This window comes from Lissotriton vulgaris, chromosome 3_1, assembly GCF_964263255.1.
Source record: "Lissotriton vulgaris chromosome 3_1, aLisVul1.2, whole genome shotgun sequence".
NCBI lineage: Eukaryota > Metazoa > Chordata > Amphibia > Caudata > Salamandridae > Lissotriton > Lissotriton vulgaris.
Window position 1 is genome coordinate 1738259266 of NC_141689.1, and position 24439 is coordinate 1738283704.

General features: G+C 43.2%; 1 protein-coding gene across 1 annotated transcript in view; it reads left to right on the plus strand.

The window, feature by feature from the left end:
• The window catches only part of LOC147728380 (N-heparan sulfate sulfotransferase 4), a 1294254-nt gene that overhangs the window by 1100559 nt on the left and 169256 nt on the right, over positions 1-24439 (plus strand). The window contains exons 9-10 of the mRNA XM_086963276.1: positions 7043-7166; positions 14876-15050. Coding sequence (XP_086819402.1) covers positions 7043-7166; positions 14876-15050 — 299 coding nt within the window. The remainder of the gene's footprint in view (positions 1-7042; positions 7167-14875; positions 15051-24439) is intronic.

Here is a 24439-nt window from a genome sequence, read left to right on the forward strand (position 1 = left end):
ACATCAGCATCTTCAGACATTCAGTTTACATTTCACATTTGCTTACATTTAGCTACAAAAGCAATAGACCCCAATTGAATACTTATGTGACAAAATGTACTTGAGTTATGTTAGCATTCCTGTTCTTAATGCAATGAAGGTGAAACAGCATTTGAAGCAATCCACTGAACATGTAACTGCAGTCCTTTATCTGCTTCTAGGTGACATCTTGATGCGAAGTGAAGAGGACCCAGTAGTAAAAGCTAAAGTAGAGTTTATTCATGAAGTACAGAGAGCCGTCCCAGCTGGCACAGCCAAGGCACACAAACCCACTGAGGGAAAACTCAGAGCACGATGCTTACCAACACTCTAGGTGACATCATACAATACTCATGCGGCTCTGCAACCAACACATCACCACACATCTACTTATAACAATTCCCATACATAGTTTGTTTCCCTGGAATAAAGACAATATATTGCCTTTCTATTCCTTGCCACTTCAGCTTGGTCGACTGCCTGGACTCTGCAGGTGTGAGCCAGGTAGCGGCAAGGCCTACCTCTTCCTTCTGCAGACGTAGACATTTTTGGAGGACAGAGAAGAGCCACCGCTAGTGTTTAGGACGCTTTCTCTGCTTGGAGAGAATCTCCCCTCTTGGATATCGTACCACAACCATGCTCTCTAACTCTCACTGTTTTCTTTCAAGCTCACACAAAGATATTCTGGAACCTTTGCTTTTTATGCCTCGTGAGTATGAACTGTGAAGATGTTTGCTTACATAGAGTCCTGTCCTACTGTACAAATGTATGGATTTTGTGGTGAGAAACTCTGTGGGAAGACTGCAAAAGGTCCCCAACCACCTTGGCATCCAACAGTAACTTTTACCAGCTCCTTCTGTTGTAAGTCCAATAAAGGAACCAGTGTTGCAATCATCCAGACAGAAATAAATTGAATTTAAGTTAATATTTAATGGCAGCACGAATGACCTTCATCTGTGTCCTGGTCCAGGCTGAACTGAGCTTCCAACAGTCCATTAACTTGGCTCATCAGCTCTGGAACACAGAACACTTACAAAAGAAAACATGTCACATGCACTGGCATGCGACAACAGTAGTAGACTTAAAGGCACAATAACAATGTAGAATATAACAACCAGTCTGTTTGTAATGCAGATCCTTACCACTTGTCCATCCCTGGGTATTTCACCTTAACGTCGACTCCAGAATATTGTGCTTCCAGAATGGCATGGACAAAATATTGTGAAGGTAACTTTATATAGGTCGGTGTAGGTTTACCTTACTCAACTCCACATATATGTACCTTGTCAATATATATTTTCAAGGTATGTAGATGTGGAGTTAAAAATAGTAAATCTATACTTACCTTTATGCACTTCTCTTCTCGTTTTGTTGGTCCTTCGATACTTTGGTAGTTCAATGTTTCTTTATTTGGGTTCACTGATAGAATATCGAACACACAAATATCGTGTGGACAGAATATTGTGTCAAAAATATCGAGGACAAGAATATCGAGTGGGTAAGTGCAAATAGATATGTATAAATTTACTATTCTTAACTCCAGATCTATGTACCTTGAAGATATATATATCGTCAAAGTACATATATGTGGAGTTATATAGAGTAAAACTCTACTTACCCATATGAAATGACCTTCACAATAGTCTTGTCCTGGATATTTTTGACACATTATTCTGTCCCACGATATTTGTGTTTTCGATATTTTGTCCACACACCTGGAGGGGAGATTATATCAGAAACCAACCAAATCAGCTCACATTACCCTTTCCTCTGAGACATCCACCTCTAAGTTTCATCATCACTATACCCTAAAGATGGGAGAATGGGAAACTGTGATAGAGTTTATAAAATAGAGAGCAATATGTGCTAAAGTCCACTACGGTGTGAACTAAATAAAGGGCAGATTCTGTATGAAAAACAAAACTTTGTGAAAACAGCCCAGACCTGTCTAGATCAAAAAACGGCAGAGGGAGGTGAAGGCTGGGCACAGATATTCTGATTCACTTAACTGAACCCAATGCAAATGTGTAAATGGAGAGACCGCTTCTATTTGCTGTATGGAAGGACATTCAACATTGCTGATACAGCAAGTTCTTACATCAACTCTGCTTGGCTGCCTTACAAGTAAACAGACCTCATTTGGTCTGTGTGCGATGGAATTGGTGAGCCGGTATCAGCGTTCCAGTGCTTGCTGATAACCACTGTTAGATAGTGAATGCTATTGCTCATTCTTTTGTCTTTTGGCAGATGAAGATGCAGAAAATGGCTGGTCTTCCTAGCTATCTGCTTCCACATACTATGGATAAAACATTTCACACCATTTATAGATGTAATCTATTTCTGTATCAGACCAATTTTGGGCACTATAGGACATTTTCTAAATGATAATATCACTTTATTACGTTATAATTGCTAATCTCCACTTCACTGAATTCAAGGAAATAAACATCTTACTTCCTGTTGGCTAATTATACCAAAGAACTTTCCATGTTACTGCCTTCTGCGCCCAATTAATAATAAAACATGCATTCTAATTTTCAGGCTGTTTTGGATAATTGGTTAGTTCAAAACTAAGTTTACGTTTCAACTCAGGAATTTAGAGTTCGATGGACGGGTTATTCCATCACAGACATGATGGATTTTGCTGCCGCTATATTACATATACCATCGGATATAATGTACTTGTAATACAGTGGATGGGACATCGGTCACCATTTTACAGAGTAACCCATCCACCAAACTCTAAAATCTCTAAATCAGGCCATAACTGAAAGAAAAGATATGTTTTTCCGAAGTCCTTGTATGTGATGTGACAGTGCTTCCCCAGCGAATCAGAATCTGGTTCTCACCAGGTTATCTGCTGCAGTTCACTCCATGTACCCAGAATAATATCACCCTGCTCCGACTGGCAAAAGGCATGACTTAGCAAGCACATTAGGCACCAAGGCACATCTTTTTAAAATTACAGCCTCAGTAGGAGTTCTACGACTCGCCCTTCCCCCGTTACTCCCTGTGATCACACGCTAATCACAATAATACATTTTCTGTGTTCATTATCATGAGCTAACTGCCATAAACGTGTTATTCTCCTTGCCTATGGCTTCAGTCACATAAGGCTGGCAAAAGTCACTTAGCACATGATAATTCCATCTAAAGCACTGATTACTGCAGCATTAGCACTTGGTATGTACTAATGACTTAGGCTAAATCAATCCCAATGGTTGGCATGCTGACACTATCTACTGTTGTCTTTTTGCATTTTAAACTCAGTAGGACTGTGAATCAGTATTGTGTACAAGTGAACACGCTACACACCACCAGCAGGAGACTTTAACTGCTGTGAACACCCAGGGCAGCAGAACATAATGCTCAAATGACTCCCTCTGACTTCACTTCAGTTGTAAATGAATTCAATTATATAGTGTTTCCACTTTGAGAGGTTCTTGGTGATCTCAGCTCTTTCTAATCCTCCTGCCATTGAGGACAGTCCATGAGTCTCATGCAGCTCGAATACATACTTATAGGGCTCACCTCACTTCTGTTTCCAATCTATGCCTGTAATACAGAAATCTATTATGATCCCTACCCAATTTATGATAATATGAGTCCTGCACACCCAACTATTGCCCTCTCCATATTTGAGTAAGATAAGATCAATCAGATCAGACATTCCATTTGCTATGAAACCATTTCTTATTTCAAAAGTTTTGCTGGATGTAGTGCTTAATTTGTAAAGGGCCCGGGCCCTCATCAGGGGGGCAGTACAGATTACATCACCTACTATACCTGCCAGTGCAGCCAATAACTCTACCAACACAACTACTAACCATGGCACCCATACAAATCTAGAAATTCAGACTATTCCAAAGCTATAAGAATGACTTGGGCAGCAGGTATTAGACTGGTTTAATGTCTATTGAAAAAAATACCTCTTGTTGTGCTCATCTCTAAATTAGACAAACTGGGCCACCACATGGCAGACTGTCATAAGTGCCTCTGTTGGCAATTAAGTTCCAGTGGCCAGCATCGGATATCACTGGCTCAAATTAGTCAATGGTGGAATGAGTTTAAAAGAGCATATGTATACTACCCTCCACTCCAATGTGCACACTATAGTCTCAAAGGGCAGTTTCTTGTCTGTATGACTATCTTGGAAACGTTTATGAACATCCACCTACTTCACACGCATGGACCTTAGTCCCTGAGCACCAGTAACAGAAAGCTGCTGCCGATACCAGTAACTATTACTGTCAACTGTGCAGGAAATATGTCCCGGCAACCCAGCACATAGAACCTCAATTCATATCTGGAATCACCAGCTTCACCTACAATTGATGCTGAACTGCTTCACTCCCAACCATATGTCATGGTGAACTAATGTGAAAGGCTCTATAAAAAGAAATATCCATGATATAGACTTCTTTCAACATCCTGTAGACGCTGCAGTTCCCCAGTGGACCTACCTTGAATTCCCACTGGAACAAGAATATCAGCTACATTGTATTCTGACTGTAACCTGTCTACTCAGCGTGACTGCTGAATCCTTCCGAGCTTGTCCAGATGTCCCAAATGTCTTACTTCCTAAATCTGGTGGTCCTGTCTTGTTTGTCTTGTTAGGTCAGGACTGGATGTTTGATATAAAAATTGCAATTTTCTCTAATCCCTGTGCTGCCCTTGATCCAGAAACATGATCTCTGCAGAACCTGGGGAATCGTTCTCTTATTTTCTCTTCTGTGCCAACATATATTCTGTGCCTCTTCCCATTGACCATCGCTACCTCTTTATGTACTCTGCCTGATTACTTCTTACTTGATTCATGGGATTGCTAGCTCTTCTTTCAAACAGGAGGAATAGTTAGGGGAAGAGTCCTCCATTTCCCTTGGTCCAAATTACATAGCCATGCACACCTAAGATTTACTTAGATGGCAAAGGCCTACATTTACGGGACCAAGCCCACAATCATTAGTCACAGATTGTGAATTAGCATTAAACATGGGATTGCTGATAGGGAAAATCCTGGCAGTATGGTGTATCTTCTCTGTGAACAAATCTGTCCACATTGGCGGATTGGTGTGTGAAGGTGGGGACACCCACAAGGGTGATAAACACCCACTTTAAGAAACTTGAGTTGACCTGTTATAAACTCCCAGGTTTTTGGCGTCTTGGGACCCGTGGACTGAGACTTGCTTCCCATACTCAGCCACAATATAAAAATTGCAAGCTCTTGGTTGTCAATGCAGCCCTTGGTAATGCATGTCTGTTTTCAAAGTGGCACTTAAACTTTAGTATAAATGAATAGCTTGCATATTGTATATTAACTGTCAAGAGTGAATAACGTTTTCCTAATTGCAAATATATACAATGGTAAGGTCGGAAATCAAACGTTATTCCCCTAGCTTTATATGATGTATCTGTCACTTAGAATATCATGAAAGTAAGCATTGATCTCGAAAATTTGTGGTTCATGTGTCCAAGAATTATTTTGATCCTGAAAGCCCCAGTGTTCTATCAGTGGCAGCTCATGATTTTCTGTTTATCTCTTCGGTGCAGTTTGTCTTAAAATACACACATTTTCCAACACATATTAATGCAGCGCACATAGAAAAAGGAAAAACAGGGAGAAAGAAAGGTATTTCTCCTCGTTACACCTCCCTTTTGCCTCCCTTGGAGATGCACAGGAATCTTGATGCATTCCCAGGATGACAATACCTCGAAAATCTGGGAATGTGTTGGGTTCCATGGTTGTTGTGCGAGAACACCCACAGCAACACCCATATGCCCCTTTCAAGCAGAGTAATGCGTGAAAGGGGGCCATACTTACAAGGATATGAAAAGCTACACAGGGTGGCTTTATGTGACCTTGTAAATATGGGCAGGCACACTGCGAAAAAGTGAGGCACCGGCGGCGCAATGGGCTTGTAAATAAGCCCCTAGTGGTGTGCTGGAAATTCAGTTCCATGTGAAAGAAGGCGAGAATAAACGCGCAAGTGACTTTTTTCACGAGTAAAGTGTTTGAGGAGAAAGAACAAGTTGGGAATTAACAGCCATATTCATCAACCGGAATTGCGCTCGCAAAGGGCCAGATTCTGAGAATCTGGCCGTTTGCGAGTGCGATTTTTGCATTTGGGATTCATCATCCCAAATGCAAAAATCGCTATTTGCGAAATCGCATATTTGCGAGGAATTGGATTTAAGGAATCTCTAATAGAGATTCCTTAAATGCAATTCATCACCCTAATTGAAATTGCGAATTCGCAATATTTGGTCGCAATTTACCACGAAATCTGACTTCGTGGTAAATTGTGAAAAACGAGTAAAAAGCACTTTTGTGCATTTTTTACTTTTGCATGTTACACACACACATGTCCTCTGGACATGTGTGTGCGCAACACCTGTTCAAATGTGCATTTGAGGGGTGCTACAGGGTGTCCTTTGGACACCCCTGGCACCCTTCAAATCGCAATCTTATTTGCGATTAGCAAATTGCTAATCGCAAATAAGGAATACTCCCCATTCATTCCTATGGGCCTTTTGGCCCATAGGAATGAATGGGGAGTTTTTCCTTATTTGCCATTAGCAATTTGCTAATCGCAAATAAGGAATCAGTAGGAATCGCAATAAATTTTGCTAATCCTACATGAATCCCGTTTTGCGAGTCCTTAATAGCGAATGGCTATAATTCGCTATTAGGGCCTCGCAAAACGGGAGATTGATGAATCTGGCTGTAAGTCACTACACTGTGGGACTAGGATTCTGTTTTTATTGTAATTGAAATTGTAAATGAATTTGAAGACAAACAGTGCACTCCTGGCATCTGTTAAATACTGAGACAGATCCAATCTGCAACTACATGTTTATTCCATCCCCTACAGCCGGGGACAATATAAAACGCATTGACATATTTTTCCTTATAATAAAATCTATTTATTATTAAGTTTAATGTCACTGTAGAAACACTGTGCTGGTTTGGAAAAAAACGGCTTTGACGCACACTGGTAAACGTCCTTTTGTTTCTTGGCTTTAGGCACCACGGCGCTGTATCTGTTCCTCCTCATGCACCCCTCCATCGCCAGCAACGTCCCCAGCCCAAGGACCTTTGAAGAAGTGCAGTTCTTCAACGGAAACAACTACCACAAGGGAATCGACTGGTAAGAAGAAAAACAGAAAGATGCCTGCACCATTAGCACATCCCAAACCTCGGCAGAGCAATTACAGATGTGCTCATGACATTCACATAATTGCCTGACGGGTTTTTTTTTTGCACTCAAATCCGTCCTTCACAATGAACAGGAAATTAATCCGCTTTCACGGGGCTCTCGGTCGCGCACTCCCCATGCGGGGTCCCGCGCATCAAAATAATGACAGGACTTTGCTAATAATTATTATTGTTCTGTCAGAAGCTTTCGGTGTTTTTGCCCGCGTTATCACTCTTTTAAGCTCTGGAAAAATCCTGCCATGGCTCATGTTCAAAACCTGCCCGCTGGCTCCAAGCGTAACATTTATCCAAGAGCTTCCCAGTAGAGCAATGTTATAGCGTGAATGATTCCCGCGCAGAGCGCGCGGCACAAGCTGCGCCATGGCACTCTTTTTGATGACTGGAGAACATCTGCGTTTCCATAGAGGACTGCGCGAGATGCCAACATGTGCGCGTGCGGCGTGCCAAGGGGCGCGCACCTGTGAGGCGTACGGGCTGTTGCCGCCAAGCCGCTTTGGAGAACGTCATCATTGCTGCTCGGCAATGGGGTGATATGAAAAGTTTATTAGGTGTAGGGCTACTGTGAGGATTTGCAGTGCTTTGGGAAAAAATGCCGTTTTTGTGTACCTCGCTATCGTATGTGGCCATAATTGATGGTTCTAGTGGCTAGATAAGCTCTTATGCACCCCTCCCCCAGCTTAAGAACCACCTTATCTTTGAATAAACTCTGCTTGTTTCTCGCTGTTTGTGCTTCTCCAGTGCCAGTGGCGTAGCAAGGTCAGGTGGTACCCGGTGCGGAAAATTTCTTGTCACCCCCGTCTTGACAAAATGGCAAAAATATGTGTTTAAAACACATATTTTTGCCATTTTGTCACCCCCCTCAGCGATGACACCCAGGGCAGCTGGCACCCACCGCACCCCCTTCCTACGCCACTGTCCAGTGCATGAGCCGCTGGTAAACACACAATAAAAAAAGTGGCTATAAATAAGTTATGGACAACGATAGACGTCACTAACAGGTAGATTCTTCAAGCCGAAATCGGCTCGCAAAGGGCCAGATTCTGAGAATCTGGCCCTTTGCGAGCGCTATTTTTGCATTTGGGATTCATTATCCCAAATGCAAAAATCGCAATTCTAAAAATCGCTAAATTGCGATTAATTGCATTTAAGGAATCTCAATTTGAGATTCCTTAAATGCAATTCATGAACCATTTTAAAATTGCGAATTCGCAATCTGGGGCCGCTATTTACTGCGAAGTCTAACTACGTGGTAAATAGCAAAAACTTAGAAAAATGCACTTCAGTGCATTTTTCTAAGTTGTATGTTACACACACACATGTCCTTTGGACATGTGTGTGCGCAACACCAGTGTACAATACCATTTCAGGGGTGCTACAGGGTGTCCTTTGGACACCCTGGCACCCTTGAAATTGCTTCCTTATTTGCGATTCGCTAATTGCTAATCGCAAATAATTAAAGCCATTCCTTATTTGCGATTAGCAATTAGCGAATCGCAGATAAGGAAGCAGTAGAAATCGCATTAAATATTGCGGTTTCTACATGCATCCCGTTTTGCGAGTCTTTAATAGCGAATCCTATAAAATTCGCTAATAAGGACTCGCAAAACGTTACTTTGATGAATCTGGGGGAAAGTGAGGGAAGATTGCTAGGGCAGCAAAGTTGTTGCACTGCTCTGTACAAGGAGTAGAAAGCATCTCAGAGCCATATCTACTGTCATTTGATGATACTGCTCTGTTCCCTAGCGCTAGTGTTCGTTCTGCCACGCAAACATCTTTGCATCATAATGCACGGACTAACTTTAACCCCTTCCACACTCATGACGAGCTGGGCTCGTCATGGCGTAGCCTCCTCGCACGCTGATGCCGAGCCCAGCTCGTCATGAACAATGGACTTTCAAAGAATTCAGCACCGGAGGAAAATATCAATAGCAGTGATGAAAGTTAGGAGAAATTAAAACATTTCTTCTTCTTAATGTCTGCCTCAAGAGGCATGAGTTTTTTTCCAAAATGCCCTGTCAATCAATTTTAGGGTTTTGCCTCCAAAGTCATGGGTGGTAGTCCGGGAACACCAATTAACCACCCACGGGACAACCCTTCATGCAAAGTAATGCAAAGCAGAGGAAGGTGTCATTTGCGTTAATGTTAGGGCTACTTTCCAGCACAAAAAAGATTTTGTGCTGGATGTAAATATTTTATTAAGACTTTCAACAGGTTTGCATCACTTTGCGTGACTTTGCACCAGCGCAAAGGCACAAATAAACTAACGCAGCCCTGACACAAAATGCATGTCTGGATTTGCTAAGCCCCACAAAACCCAATTTGCATGGATTTGCTTGATTAAAAATAGAAAAAAGTAACTCAAGGCAGCACATAGCATTGCTTTGAGTTACTTTGTGTCTGGGAGGTGTTCCATGGGTGGAGCAAGGACGATCCTGTGCATCCACCCATGGATTTTGATACAAATCCAGATTTACCTCAGGCAGTAAACCTGGGTGTCCACTAAAATGGTGCACCTATCCAAGACTGCAGTAGCAAGGAGGAATATCTTCATTTCTCCTCAATACGTCCTCTTTCTATGTATGCTGCATTCTGCAGCACATGTAGAAAGAGAAATATGCCTGTAAGGATTGTTCCCGTCCTGCACTAAAGCAATCCTGCTGGTAATATTGGCACCAGTTCACTGCCTGAAATGCAGCAGCACTAGTCCTTAATTTGAGCCCGTTTTTGTTGGAAGGTGTCGCCAGCTCTCATTTTTGGGGGCATCAGCCATTTGGCGAAATACAAGAGGGAAAAACACACAAAGCAGAAAGACGCAGGAAGAAGGAAAAATAGTGGCATAGGTAGAAAGCAGGAGTCCACACAAGTGAGATAAAGGGGGTATTTGGTAGTGAGTTAGATGGCATGAAGTGTATTTAAGAGTGCTCAGCCTTGGTATTCGGCTATCCAAAATTTAATTGGAACAGCCGAGGGATTTTAGGCACCTGCACTCATTCTTTTACAAATTAAGCACTCACTAGTGCTATGAGACAGCAGATGTTTGCCACATGTTAGTAGATATGGCATATTTCTGCTCACTCCCTTTCACACAACACATCGTGGCAAGTTGCCTTGCTGTGTTGCAGGAAAGGTTAGTAAATCTAACCCTTAGTGTTAATTAATCTACCCTGTGATATTTCTGCATTCCATAAAGACACATGTGTCCTACGCAGAGGAAGATTTTTCAAAAGGTACAGTCACTAATACATAGCATGAACACAACAATGCAAGACTGATCTCACCTATGGGTTGATGGTGTGCTAGAGCTGCCAAACCCTTAACCTCAAGGCCTGTTACTAGTGAGCCAGTCCGACAAATGTGTATATATTACAGGCCAGTAAGACATGGTAGACATGTCGGTACTATTGGCCTTATTTAGAGTTTGGCGATGGGGATTCTCTGTCAAAAAGTGTCTGATATCCCGTCTCCCATGTTAAAAGGCTTTAAGTTATAGACTATAATGCACTAGTAATAAGATGGAAGGGGCATTCACCATGTTTGTGATGGAGTAATCTGTCCACCAAACTCAAAATAAAATGCTATGTCTATGAGTTTTTCTATAAAGCTAATATTCCTATACTTTAAAATATATAAGAGAATTAATTTCATGAATCATAAAACCTAACAGGGAACTCATCCTTTAAATAAATGCAGTTTTACAGAAATTGCGAATTAATTCAATTTAGGTTTAAAAGCAGTAGCGGTCGGTGGTCGGAGTGTTGCCGGGCCATGACGTGGGGCGGGGGGAGGCAGGTTGGGGGGTAGTAAACTATGGAATATGGCCAAATGCAGGTAAGGAAACATATAAATAAATAAAAAACGAATTTCGTTCCGCGCACTGCATCGCCAAATTCAAGCGCTCCCACCTCCGACCACTACTGTTTAAAAGTAGTGCAACGTCAGACTATCAGCTGTTGGCGGCATACAATCTATTGAGCAAGCTGTTTGTGTCCTCTTGCTTTGTAAATCGGAAGTGGGTGTGTGGATCGCGTCCTCACCAGGCTTCATGTGAGAGATAACAGGCATCGTGTGATGTTGCACTGCACCTGTGCTCCTCCTTAATCCTGGACGGCTGCTACCACCTCCTGCTCACGCGCTTTCCTTTTTTCTACTATGAATAATTATGTTTCTCCCAGATAGCATCCTGCCATTTATTCTGTGGTTCCCAGGCACCCACACACAGTGAACAAAACTGTAGCTATTACGTAACTCCCAGCACTACAGATGCAGAGGCAAAGGCAGAGCAATAGGAAAACATGAAAAGAAGGAAAGTCTTTATGCTGCTGCAATTATTTAACTTAGTTATACTCTCATATCATATATAGTCAGTCTTCTTAAGTCTTGACCTAAAGACAGCATCAGCCATTTTTTGTCGAAGACTTGTCTACCGTGCTGTACACATTGAGTGGGCTTTGGGTCAGCCCCTTTCTCTTGATTGAGTGGCTTTCTTCTCTCAGTTCCGTGTTCTTTGCATTATTGCTCTGCTCCCTATTCTCGTATTTGTCCCACCTTTAAAGCTTTTCTTCTTTACCATGTTTCGGATAGGTTGATTTGTATTCTTCCACAGGTGGCTTGAAGTGCCTACTTTTTATTTGTGTGGGTTACGCTTTCCTGGTCATCTTCTCCTTTACCACATTTATTTTTTATCTATTTATTTTGCCTTTTATGCATAGGCCTGAAAGTTGCATAATATTACCAGTTTGTTCCCTTTTTCACCCCCCCTCCCAACCTCCTATGTTTCCTACCCAAATCCGCTTCTGTATTCAAAATAATTTTTCTACGGATCCAGCAGCTCTACACTGCTAAAGGGTGTCTCTGTGCAGCAGCTACACAAACAATTTTCTATATGTACCCATCATCTTTGCATGGTATATAAAAGTAATACAAATAAACAAATTGGCCTCCAGTGTGTCAGTACAAAAAACACACACATGAAGACCAACTTTTATTTAATTAACTTTCTTTCTTTTACTTGAAGAGACCAATTCTAAAATGGCCACTTGTCTTGCACGTACCCTCATAAACAAAGCCAATGGGTTTCATTGAGAATCTTATTGGCTTTGCCAATGTTTGAGTTTTTTATTTAGTTAGAGACTGTCAACCAGTGTCGAGATATTTGTATTCCCGAAACTGATCTGAAACAGGTTTTAAGATGAAATATCCATCAGTAGTTTACTTTGAGCACCAACTGACAAAGAGCAAGTGAATGCAGCCATGATGATTTTGGGTGTCCGGTGTCATTGACTAACAAAAAGACATAGGTGGTAGAAAAGACAGATTTGGTGTCTCTGTTATTGATATTAGGGGTCACCGTAAGAACCTTAATCGCGAGACACTACAATGTGTCTCGCGATTGGATATCTGATCACTGATACTAAACCCAAAGCTAAATTGCCTAACACTGTCGCATCTACTATGAAAAAGCAAGCATTGACAAAGCCAATGTTATCTTGCATTGGTTGCCATTTTTTTGACATGGTCAATGTCTTATTGTTTTGTCATGATTTTTGCTAAACTTTTTGTTGCAGATGCAACTGAACCATTGTAAGTCATAACAAAACATAGCTAAAACAAACTTTATTGGTTTGAAAAAGAATATATTAACATATTAGTACTGGGCCCTGAAGGGAAGTATTTGCGTGTGAAAGGCTCACTCATAAGTTAGCCATTCACTGAAGTGGGTTGACCTTCCGTCGCATGCAATATATTGTTAGAGGAAGAAACGTGTGAATAACACAATAACAGACAAATTGATGAACAGGGATGGGTGAGACCCCATATAAATAAGCATCAGATGTAAATATATTGTTTTTATTTATAGTCAAATCAAAAGATCATGACTATCTGCTGACCTAGAAATAAAACTATCAATGCCAATCAATATTTTGTTATGCCAACTGGAAATATACTGGCAGATAAGGACTACAAAAACAGTCTGTATATGCCTGGTTGTGATCTAGAAACATCCGGTTCTCCTATCACCAAAAAGATCATAAAGAGGCTGAATTATTTCTGTGAAGCATTCTTATCTCCACTGCTGTCATTATACTACCAAAATCTGTCATACTGCTAGCAGTAGACGAACCTGAGCCTTGATCCTAAGCCAACAATTAAATTCTGGGCAGCCAGGAACATGGCAGGGTGCTCCAATCTTAACCAAGAGCAGTTTTTATCACTGGGTATTTTCAGTCTCGTGTTATCTGTTTATTTTCCACCAAGTCTTACACTTTGAAATACATCACCTATTATGTAACAGGGCTCCAAATGTCATTTGGAGTTAGTTTCTCTCTATTGGATTCCAATCCAAGACACTGTAACTGATGCAGAGGTTCACTCTGGGAAAAGGTGCACTTTTAAAGGTTGCCACTACTATTCAGTCCACGACCCTAACATCAGAGTTCACAGAGAGACGAGACATGAATTCCTTTATTGATAGTCATTGATGGATTCCATCACTAACTCCTGGGTGACTGCAATTTTCTAGGTTTGACATTCAGGATTTATGTAAAATTATTTTTGTGATTTTGCAGCTCACTCACAATTCTTGTATTTATTGGTTGGGATCTATTATATGTTGGCACAGATGGCATGGCATGTAATCAGCACTAAGCACAGTCTTGTGCCAGGTTCAACGATGTGTGACTTCACCTGGCATGAAATCAATTTGAACATGGAATAAGCGCTGTGTGTCAAAATTACTAAATTTTCACACAGCTCAGTGCAGCAACCAAATTTGGGGCATATCATCAAGGCGTCGTAAAACAATTATCACCGCCTTTGCGTCCTTTTTTGGGTGAAAAGCGGCGATAATTATATTGCCTTATCAGCAAGGTCACACTATCGTGTGAATCCTTGCCTTAGCGCCCTTTCCACCAACACCCAGCTTTGCATCTCTAATGAGATGCAAAGTGGGCGTACCTTGCCAAACTTCCATGGAGAATGTCGCTAACCGACATTACTCCAATCAACAATGTTAAAAGTAGGGCTAACCGCGCTTAGCGCAGGTTTCATTACGCCTACATCAAAGCTGACTTAACCATAATATCCAATGGGAGGTGGATATTTTGGCTAAGTCCACCCTGCCCTATCAGCAAGGTATCGCCTGTCACAGTGCGATTATCGCTGGATTTCCAATGATAATCGCACAGTTTCGCAGCTAAAGCTTGGATTTCTATCACTTTGGAGATAAGTGTTGCTGATAGAACGCTGTCTCTGCGATAGAATATAGTAGCCGGCGATAATTATCCTAGCTCTAAGTGCACTTAGAGATAATTATCTCTAAGCGCACTTAGCGCTAGGATAATTATCACCGGTTGTTGCTGATATGCCCCTTTGCTGGTCTAGAATGCAGAAGGGAGAAAACAAAGCACAAGTCATATAGACTAAGATTGGCTGCAGCCAGCTCCTCCACTGGTGCACAACCAGACTGCCTTGGATGACTCGCAAAAAGTTACTTCTGGGGTGCACAGTAAAACATTTGGAAAATGCTCTTGATTTATTGTATTTTATCTTCTAAAAATAAAAAATATGCAAAAAGATGCTCTTTGAAAGTATTTACCTGTTAGCACGCGTTTCTGATATTCAGATGTAATTCTCACTCCTTAGGTACATGGATTTTTTTCCGACCCCTGCGAATACAAGCAGTAACTTCCTGTTTGAAAAGAGCGCCACCTATTTCCATTCAGAGGAAGCTCCAAAGCGAGCTGCCGCATTGGTCCCAAAGGCAAAAGTCATTACTATTCTTATTGACCCATCAGAGCGCGCATACTCGTGGTATCAGGTAGGCAATATTTCCATTTACCCATACTTGTTGCTCAATAATGTATGAAACGCTTGTTATGAGTTCTTACAGCCTACCCCTTCAAGTGATCACAGCACATGTAGTTGCATTCGGGGTCCGAGGAACAATTGTAATCTTTGTCTTGATTAATTAGTCCGTACTCCTAATTTAAGCACTACAACAGGATTTTCTTACAATGCTTTTTCTTGGTTGAGTACAAGTAGTCAAAGAATATAATTTGCTTTTATTTAGTATGCTTCAATAGTGCACTTACATATTTTGGTTAGCACCACTCACAAATTTGGCCTCTCAGTGCAGCTCCTACCAGTGAATAACAATAGAAGGCCCTGCAGTGGCACTAGTATTAACATGAGTCATTTTTGCAGTAGTGAAGTTTGCTGGTAAAGATGGGCAAAATTAATCACATTGTTACCTCTCAAGCAATGCCGTCTTAATGAATGGGCACCTTGGGCAGTTGTTTGGGGGCCCCACAAGCATAGGGGCCCCATGCAGACCAGAATTTAACTCTAATATTCTATCAAACATTTTTATTCCTGTGAGTGGTTGTGTCGGCAGGGCCCATTGCACTGCTTTGCTTCAGGGCCTATAATGGTGTTGAGACTGCCCTGCTCCCAAGTGGTAATATGTTCAATATTGCAATTACCAGATCATTGTATCCTTTGCTGTATGACCAACAAAAGTTAAATGAGTAGTTTGCTTAGCAAAATGTGCTGTAAATATTGTGTTACCTCGTTTGTTGATTTTGCTAAGTATATCCTTAGCCTAGAATCTTGTATGTTACAATTATGCATTGTCATTGATATTTACATGGAGATTCTGTTATTTTATATGAACTATATCACTTTTTATTGTTGGGTGTTGCCAGTTTGTTGCTTGTCTAAATCCATATTTCTAGATTGAAAAGTTAGATAAATGTAAGTATCTATTCCAACGATGGTTGAAGATTAGAAATTATTGTAACAAAATGGTTACCCAATACTTTTTCTATCTTAAATCACTTCCCTAATTGTATATTTAGTCCCTTCATGAATCTCAGAAAGGTGTTGTAAAGAGGGCGTTTCCTGGCAGTCTGAGAGTGTTTTAATTTAGTGGTTGAAGCCTTTTTACTCTCTGAGTATTACTTTCATTTCTGTTAATCTTTCTCAGAGTTCTCCAACCTTTTTGTAGTAAGAGCTACTTAAAGTCAATGAAAATAATCCCGAGCTACTAATATCATTAGTGTTTTAATGGTGAGCAAATCATACAAGATCACCTTACTGGCAACCACAGGCAAGATTAGCAGCAGAGATCACTTCAGAGCTTCAGGCAGGATTGTCAGCAGTAATGTAAAAATAGCTTTAGAGACTTAGAATGTCTGTACATGCATCATGTATAACAGCCTTACCTGCAATGCCCTGGTACCTAAGTGATGATATGAGTAATAAGCCTCACAAACCTGCATGATTTATCACTAAAATATCAGCTTTAAATATATTAAGGAAAATAAACCATTTTTTTTCCAGAGATCCACAGTTTTGAGTCATGAAAATACACATATATTTTCTCAAATACACACTTTTCAGTCATGATATACATATATTAATTCCATCAGATAAAGTTTTTTATATAGTTCACTGGGTTGCACACAGGAGACTGGTTGGAGTGCCACCAGTGGGTCATGAGCTACTCGTTGGAGAAGCCTGATATCTAATTAAAGTGTTGTTTGCTCCTTTGTAACCTGTGCCTTCCTCCTAAGTAAAAGTCTTGTTATGCAGAATAGGTCACTCTCTTTTCATTTTTTGGTTGCTGAATGTGTGCACTTCACCGCTATCTCCCAGGTCCAGCCACCACCGCGCCTGCAGACTTTCTGAGACTCTAGTCCTTTCTCCTGACAGAGTGCCCGTGTCTCTGCACTGCACGCATCATGTCTGTGGCATGCTCCCGCCCTTCCCTGGTGTACTTGCTCATGGACTACTCTTGTGCCACATACCATGGGTGTCTTGGAATCTGTATCATGCCAGTGCTACTTCATAAAAGCATGCCACAGCAGATATCCCTTGGAGTTCCTGGATGCCCAGAATTCTCAGAATTCTTGCATATCTGTCACTCATTTCAAGAAGTACTGTGAACCAAGTTATCATTGTTAAGCAGAAATATTTGAGGCACCTCATCAAATTTCTGTTTTATCTTCTATGCATAAATGCAACCCCTAGCATGATACCAATATTTAATTGAAACATACTATGAAATACCCAAAAAACTGGGAGATGTCCTACTTCCTGTGGAAAATGTAAAACACTTTAAGGTCATACTCCACACAGATCTAGCCTGTTGCCTATAGATGCACCCTGGTAGTGTAATTCCACAACTCCAAACCAACCATTGGAAGACTATTTTGAGGGCATGAGTACCATCCTGCTTTTCCAATAATAACAATTTCTATGCAGCCACCCCCTCTACAATCAGTTCATTAATTGCAGAGGAATAACAGCCACCTAGTAGATTCACGCCGGCTCTGTAATCCCTCCAATGACTCCCAGTGAAAAAAAGATTGAATTGAAAATTCTTTATACAATGCTTCTAGGCTGGGTCACCCAAGGGCTGATATACCACGGGAAACTACCTTATGCAGTAGAAAAAGGCAAATTGTATAGAACAATGCAATACATTTTGTGACAGTATTACTTCCTTATTATATTGTCGTTTTTACACACGTTAACCATGACTGGGCAAAAGATTTCTTCTCATTGGTACCAATTTAACACCCAAATAGAGCAATAAGCAACAGAAGGGGGACCGGCCTACCCCCTACCCTCAACATTCATATTCAGTAGCTCAAAAACTGCCTCCATGCCAAGTAATTTCAACCATGAAAATCAACCGATAAGTTAATCAAAGCACAACAGTTTTTTGTAACCACGAGCTAAGTTTCTGTATGCTCTAAATGTATAGCTACAAAGAAATTAATTATTATTATTAATTGTTGAGATATTGATCTAGGACCAATGTTTTTTGTATCATATTGACACCCAGGTCCTTGGACATTTTGTTTGGGTTACCCCATTGACACTAGTGGAACTCGTAGAAAGCACAACTGGCAGCTTTGCTCAGTATGGCCTCCTTCAAGAATAACCTGAAAATAACAGTGTTCAGGTAAGCCTTCTGCAGCTTACCAGCTCTTACTTATACCGAGCCCCCCTCAACAAGAGGCACTGAATTCTCCCCTTAGACTTTCTTGCAGGACTATCCCCTTTGCCCCAATGTGCTGGACCCCACTAAAATAAAGGATTATTTCACTTAGTAACACAAATGGCACAGCAAATCACAGTGACCAGATGGGAACGTGTGAGCGCTCCATAAAAGAAAACAATACAATGACATTTTATTGATTACTCTTGAGGCTTATTTATTTTATTTTTTTTGCTTTAATCAAGTGTCAAACTGTTTGTTCTTCTGGAATATTTTTCATTAAAAATCATAATAAAAGTCTTACTCATTTATGGAAATAATGAGGTCAACAAATAATTGGTTGCCCTGAAGTGTACTTTTTGACTTCAAATCACCACTTTTCCATTTTGAAAACATTAAGAGTGTCATTTAGGACCCTGTCTGAGTGTTGTTTATGTTCTGTTGGCTGGTGCGCTTGGCTTGTGAGCCTGGCTCTCATCTCAGGCACCTTCCATTGAAGAACCACATATTGCCTTCAGAAATCCCCAGTTTTGGTCAAAATGCATATGGCAGTGCAGAAGAAACGATTACATCAAAACTGAATGACAATTGGGCAAGCATTTTATTCAGGCCCGCTCCCAATTTTTTTTCTGTTTTCAGAAATAGATCCACACAGAGGTTTTTCCTGAAATAAAAAATCACAGAAAACCTGCTGCAAAGCAAGCTTTCTACTTGAGTGTGGGGTCATTGTTGATTTTGTCTGCTGGAGTCACCCATGCCTATCATTCCAGACACTGGCAGGGAGTATGCGTCCGGAAGACCACTCTAAATTTCCGGGCTGTGGCTTCTTTGCCTGATGGCATTCTTTAGAAATATGGAACATGTGCATGGACAAAATGATACACTGAGGGGTATATTCTCAAGAACGTGTGATAACCATTGCAAAAGTTACTTAACGAAACCCTCAACATCACAGTCTATTGCGGGAAACTTACGTTGTGTTAACCAATTGTTCACAACACAACGCTACCATGCGGTAGTCACCAGATAACGCGTCAAATGTCCGCATTCAAATCAACGTCACGCCGCAAAAATGCATAACGCGAACACAAAAAAAATCTGCGATGAGGCCAATCGCGATACAGAAATCAGCAAAAACCAGCTACAGGCCTGCAAAACCCACACATCTGGTGGATAAATGCACTATAAAAGCAAAAAAAAATCCACCAAAACCCATTCAACTGCGTAACACCATGGATGCACCTGGACCGAGTACAGAGGACAAGCTAAACTCCACAAGCCCCACAGAGGATCTGCCAGGAACCCTGTGTCCGGGAAAGAGCAAGGAGAAGAGGAAGACGGGGTTCAGTGTTCAGGAAGACAGGAACATCGTCACGGAGGTGATAGAACACTATCAACAACTGTTAATCACCTTCACTGCGGCACTGGCAACCCAAACGGAAATATGGCAGTCCATTGTCACAAAAGTCAATGCAGCCGTAGTGTCAAGTAGGTCAACGGAGGAGGTCAAGGGCGCTGGCATGAATTGCACAGCCAAACCAAGTAGAAGCTCGCCGCCAACAGGAAGGCAGCAAGAGCGACTGGAGGTGGGCCTCCTGCTCCACAGGAGGAGCTGGAGGAGCTGGAGCAAATGGTGGCCACAGTCATCAGTGTGGAGACGGTCACAGGAGTTGGTGGCATGGACACCACATCGCAAAATGACCTGACCCAACAGCAACAGGGTGAGTAACTATTAGGGACTGGGGGACTGGGGCAGATGGGCACAATGGCACACATGCACAATCATGTGTCGCACACTGCACAACCACAATGATTCTGGAACATGTCCCTGACACCCTTGGCACACTGCAGCACGCATAGGAACACCAAGTAGGCCCCCGTCCACTATGTGCACATATGGGTCATGGGTGGAGCGCACCCGGGCGCTGTGCAGACGACACACGTGCACCAAACATCCATCACACGGGCAGCAGACATCCATCGCAGCAGACATCCATCACACGGGCAGCGGACTCCCATCACACGGGCAGCGGACATCCATCGCAGCAGACACCCATCACACGGGCAGCAGACATCCATCGCAGCAGACACCCATCACACGGGCAGCGCACACGGCGGTGCTGCCGTCCCCTCGACCCCCGAAAAGATGCAGGCGGTGCTGGGCTGCCTCCTGGCCGCGGTCCTCGTGGGCACAGAAGAACTCTGCTCCCTGAGTATTTAAACTCTGATATTTTGGAACTTGTCAATTTGGAACCAGGCGTGAAATAATATATGCTGTATATGTGAAAATAGCCTTGAGGAAGCCCCGGCGCAAATCGCCAATAGGGGGCGAAAGACGTGTCGGCTGTCCATGTTTTATCATCAAATAATAAAGATGTCGCACTGCAATCTAAAAGAGTTCTGGTCTTGTATGACAACCTTAAAGAACGGATATTAATCCAAACAAGTACTTGTTGATTTCTTTTGGAGTACACACTCTTCTTTTCTCAAACCTGTCTTCTTTTATGAAGCTCAAGAGGTCCAGAGCTTCGAGTGTGTCTCCAACCACTTATAAAAGGAGCTTATATAAGCGTTGTACAAACTTGGGTATCTATGGACCTTTCTGTTTTGCTGAACACATCTGTCATGTAGTCGAACATCCCACTGTCTGCCATCAAATAGCCAGCTCCACCAAAACAGTCACAATGTGCATTGTTATGCGGACTGTATGTAAACATCTGCAAAGTGTCAACATACAGGGGAAACTCTGTTAACCTGCATCTCCTCTTAACATTGCAGAGGGACAATCAACACTTACTGCAGAGCAGACCACAAATCCCATCAGTCATGATGAAGTGGCCTACTTGTCGCATGTTGGTGAGCTCAATTTTGCGTATCTAAATCTGCGGACCCTTTATGGACCATTTTTCTATATGGATAGGGTGGACTTGTTCTAATGCAGTAGTATGATGAAGTGGACAACCTGCACATATGTCAAAGACACCCTCAAACGGATAATGAACAGCCTGCGCATCCCACCCACAGGAGCAGGGCAGGCCAGCTGCCTCGAGGTGACCTCACCACCTGCACAGACCACACAGCATGAAACACACACCACCACGGCTGTCTCCCAGGCTCCCCACGAACAATACATCGAATTCCAATGCTGTGTGTTGTGTTGCCAGGTGGAGTTGGCAGATCAGCTGTGGTGGGTTTCAAGTTCGTGGCAGCCAAACTTGAAGCCAGCGTGGGTGTCAGAGCCCCATCAGGGACAACGTACAGTCCCTTACAGACACCCCCTGTCCGCACCATGCTCACTGACAATCCCTGGCTGAGCTCGCTGGGGCCATTACTCGGATACAGGAACTGTCGAGTCAGACAGGCACCAGCGATGACAGGACAGAGTTGGCACAGATGCAGAGGACAATGGAGACCATGGAACAGATGCAGGCTGGAAGTATGGCTGCCACAGCTGAACACCAGTGAGATGTAGCTGGGACCTTCCATGCCCTGCAGTTCATCATCTTGCCATTGCTTTCACTGAGCCAGTCCCAGACAACTGCAGCGGGAACTTCGACACACACTTCTCCGACCCCTTATATGTCAGTGGCACCCAGTGATGCAACCCCATCACCTTCGCACCCTGATGTGTCCGCCGCACCCAGTGATGCAGCCATTTCCCCGCCACACACACCGGACACACCGGACACCGAAGAAGTATCAGAGGAGTAAGTTGTGGATGGGAATTAGTAAGTGAGGAAGGAGGTAGTAGCATCCATCACATTCAGATGGCCAGTTCCGGCCTGGTTCAGCCCCATGCATCATGCCCTGGGACAACACCTCCCACTGTCCCCCGGAATACTCTGCGACATCCAACCGACCTCCGACATGGACTGCCACATCTACACTGCTTGACAATTACACAGCAATCGATCTGCTGACTATACTCTCCCTCTTCCCAGTCACTTTTCAATCTCCAAAGGACTCTGGTTGGCCCACCACTGGGCTCCCATGTTATGTGGGCTTGGATGACCATGTACAGCTCCTGCTCCGTCATTCACTAGAATGTGAATAAAACATTGAAGTCACACAGAGGTGTCATGAATATGTTCACTCATGTATGAAAGCATGGCTGTATGTAGGGACAATGATTGCACAAGAAGGTACCCCCTGGTGAATGACATTTATGCGCATGTTTACATCTGGGACACATGGCCAATCGGATGACTGTGAAGATGGGTACTAGCTGTGTCCCCATTGCACATCAACAGCTATCTCACAACCCCCCAACTTAGGCACACGTCCATGTATTGAATAGGGCTGTGTGTAGGAATAACCACATCGGTAGCAGGCCAGGAGTGATGTCCTACATCACATGTGACAACAGAACATCATGTTGAATACCTGCTCACACACATCTGAGTGGACACATTCTGTTGTGTTTAATGAAATTGTTCAACATGGTCAGAGGTTGGACACCATATTCACATTGCTGAAGACACGTAAGTGCACTGGTCTGCCAGCAAGTATCCCAAAACAATGTCTGGCTCACAGAGGTGGAGCTGTCAAAAGGGACCCTTCCCCATTGTACATGCGTCAGTCAGACCCTACCTGTGTAGTGACAATGCTCATTTTGGCACATGAGTGGTCCACCTAATTAACACTCATCACAGTTAGACACCAGTGAAGTTGAGTATACTTTATTGGCATGTGTGTGTCAGTACGGACAAGGCAACAGCCACAGTATGCAGGGACCTACTTAAGGCACTTGCATGCAGCATGTGAACCTTTCGAGGTGCAGGAAATGGGGAGGCAGAGCTGAACACCAATCATTACGGATGGCAACGGTCTCAGCCCACCTTGCCTTGCTGGATAAATCATGTGTTGTTTGGCGTCTGCCCATTGCCCCGTGTGAGGAGGCACAACTTACAGGTCATGGGGTCTGCAGAGTGCCCTGCCACCTGACTGCCAGACTGTCTGCTCTGCTGACAGTGATCAGGCGAAAGAGTCTGACAAGGTCACATGCCATGCGACATTGCCATGTGTGTACTCTCCACCCAGCCGGGTGTTCAAATCTGTAATGTTGCCAAACGATGCTGTGCTGCTCCGACCAGGGAACTGCATTACCTTGCACAGGTGCGTGTACACACACGTAGTTCCCCGCACATGCATTCAGAGTCCAGACGAAGGCAGACATGTCCTCTGTTGTGGTGGGATACGTAAACATTCCCCACAACGCAACAAGGTGTTGGGACCTGTGCTGTGGGTGACAATCCGATGTGGCTGCGGGAACGTAGTTACTCATCCATGATTGCCAGTGTGGCCTCATGTGCAATGTGTTTCAATAGAAGTTGTTGTCGGGTTCAAGGAACACCAGGGTGAGCCAATCCATTAACTGGTCCGGGCAGATGTGCTCATTACATGCCGTTTTCCCAATCCGCAAAACAGCCCAATATGGTAGCACCTCGATGTGCTCACTGCACACGAGGAGTTGTGCAATTTTCCATGCCAACTGCCAGCACATATGCCAAAGATCAGGGCATCCCATGCACGGCTATCCCAGTGACACTCCTGTTCATGGGGCCAACAGGGGGCGCACTGTCAGGTCATAATCCAATTCAGCTACCGTTGCGTTGGATAGACAGACCTCCATGGGGCACTCGAATGTGCATGATCGACAGTGGAACCAGGGCTGGACGCAGGTGACGTAGGCAAGACGGAAACTCAGACGGAAACTGATTTGTAACACTACAATTGGCAGGGATCCCAACAGATGCAGCATTCGTGCATGGTACAGTCCGACGTGACAGGGGTTGTTTGGTCTTTCAATGGTGAATGTATGAATCAGGATTTCAGTGCTCACATGTATGTGGTTTGTTGCAATTGTGCGACATCAGGCGGGTTCTTTCGTTCATGTTTTCGTGCAGTTGATGTGCAGTGTCTTTGTCAGGGGGTGGGTGGGGGTGCCCGGAGTGGGGCCCGGGGGGGGAGGTGGAGTCCTGGGGGTGAAGGCGGTGGGTGTTGTTGCCCTCTTGGGGCTCCGGGATGCATGTTCTGTGGCTCCTTGGCATCTGTTGTTTTTCAGGTGTGGCTCTGGGCTGGGCTCTCTTTTGTGGTGCATGTTGTAGTCCGACTTTGCACCAGGTTGGAGCAGGTGTGAGTTTCCTGGTGCTAACGCGCCTTATCACATGTTTTTTGATCTTATCGCCGATCTGTCTGGT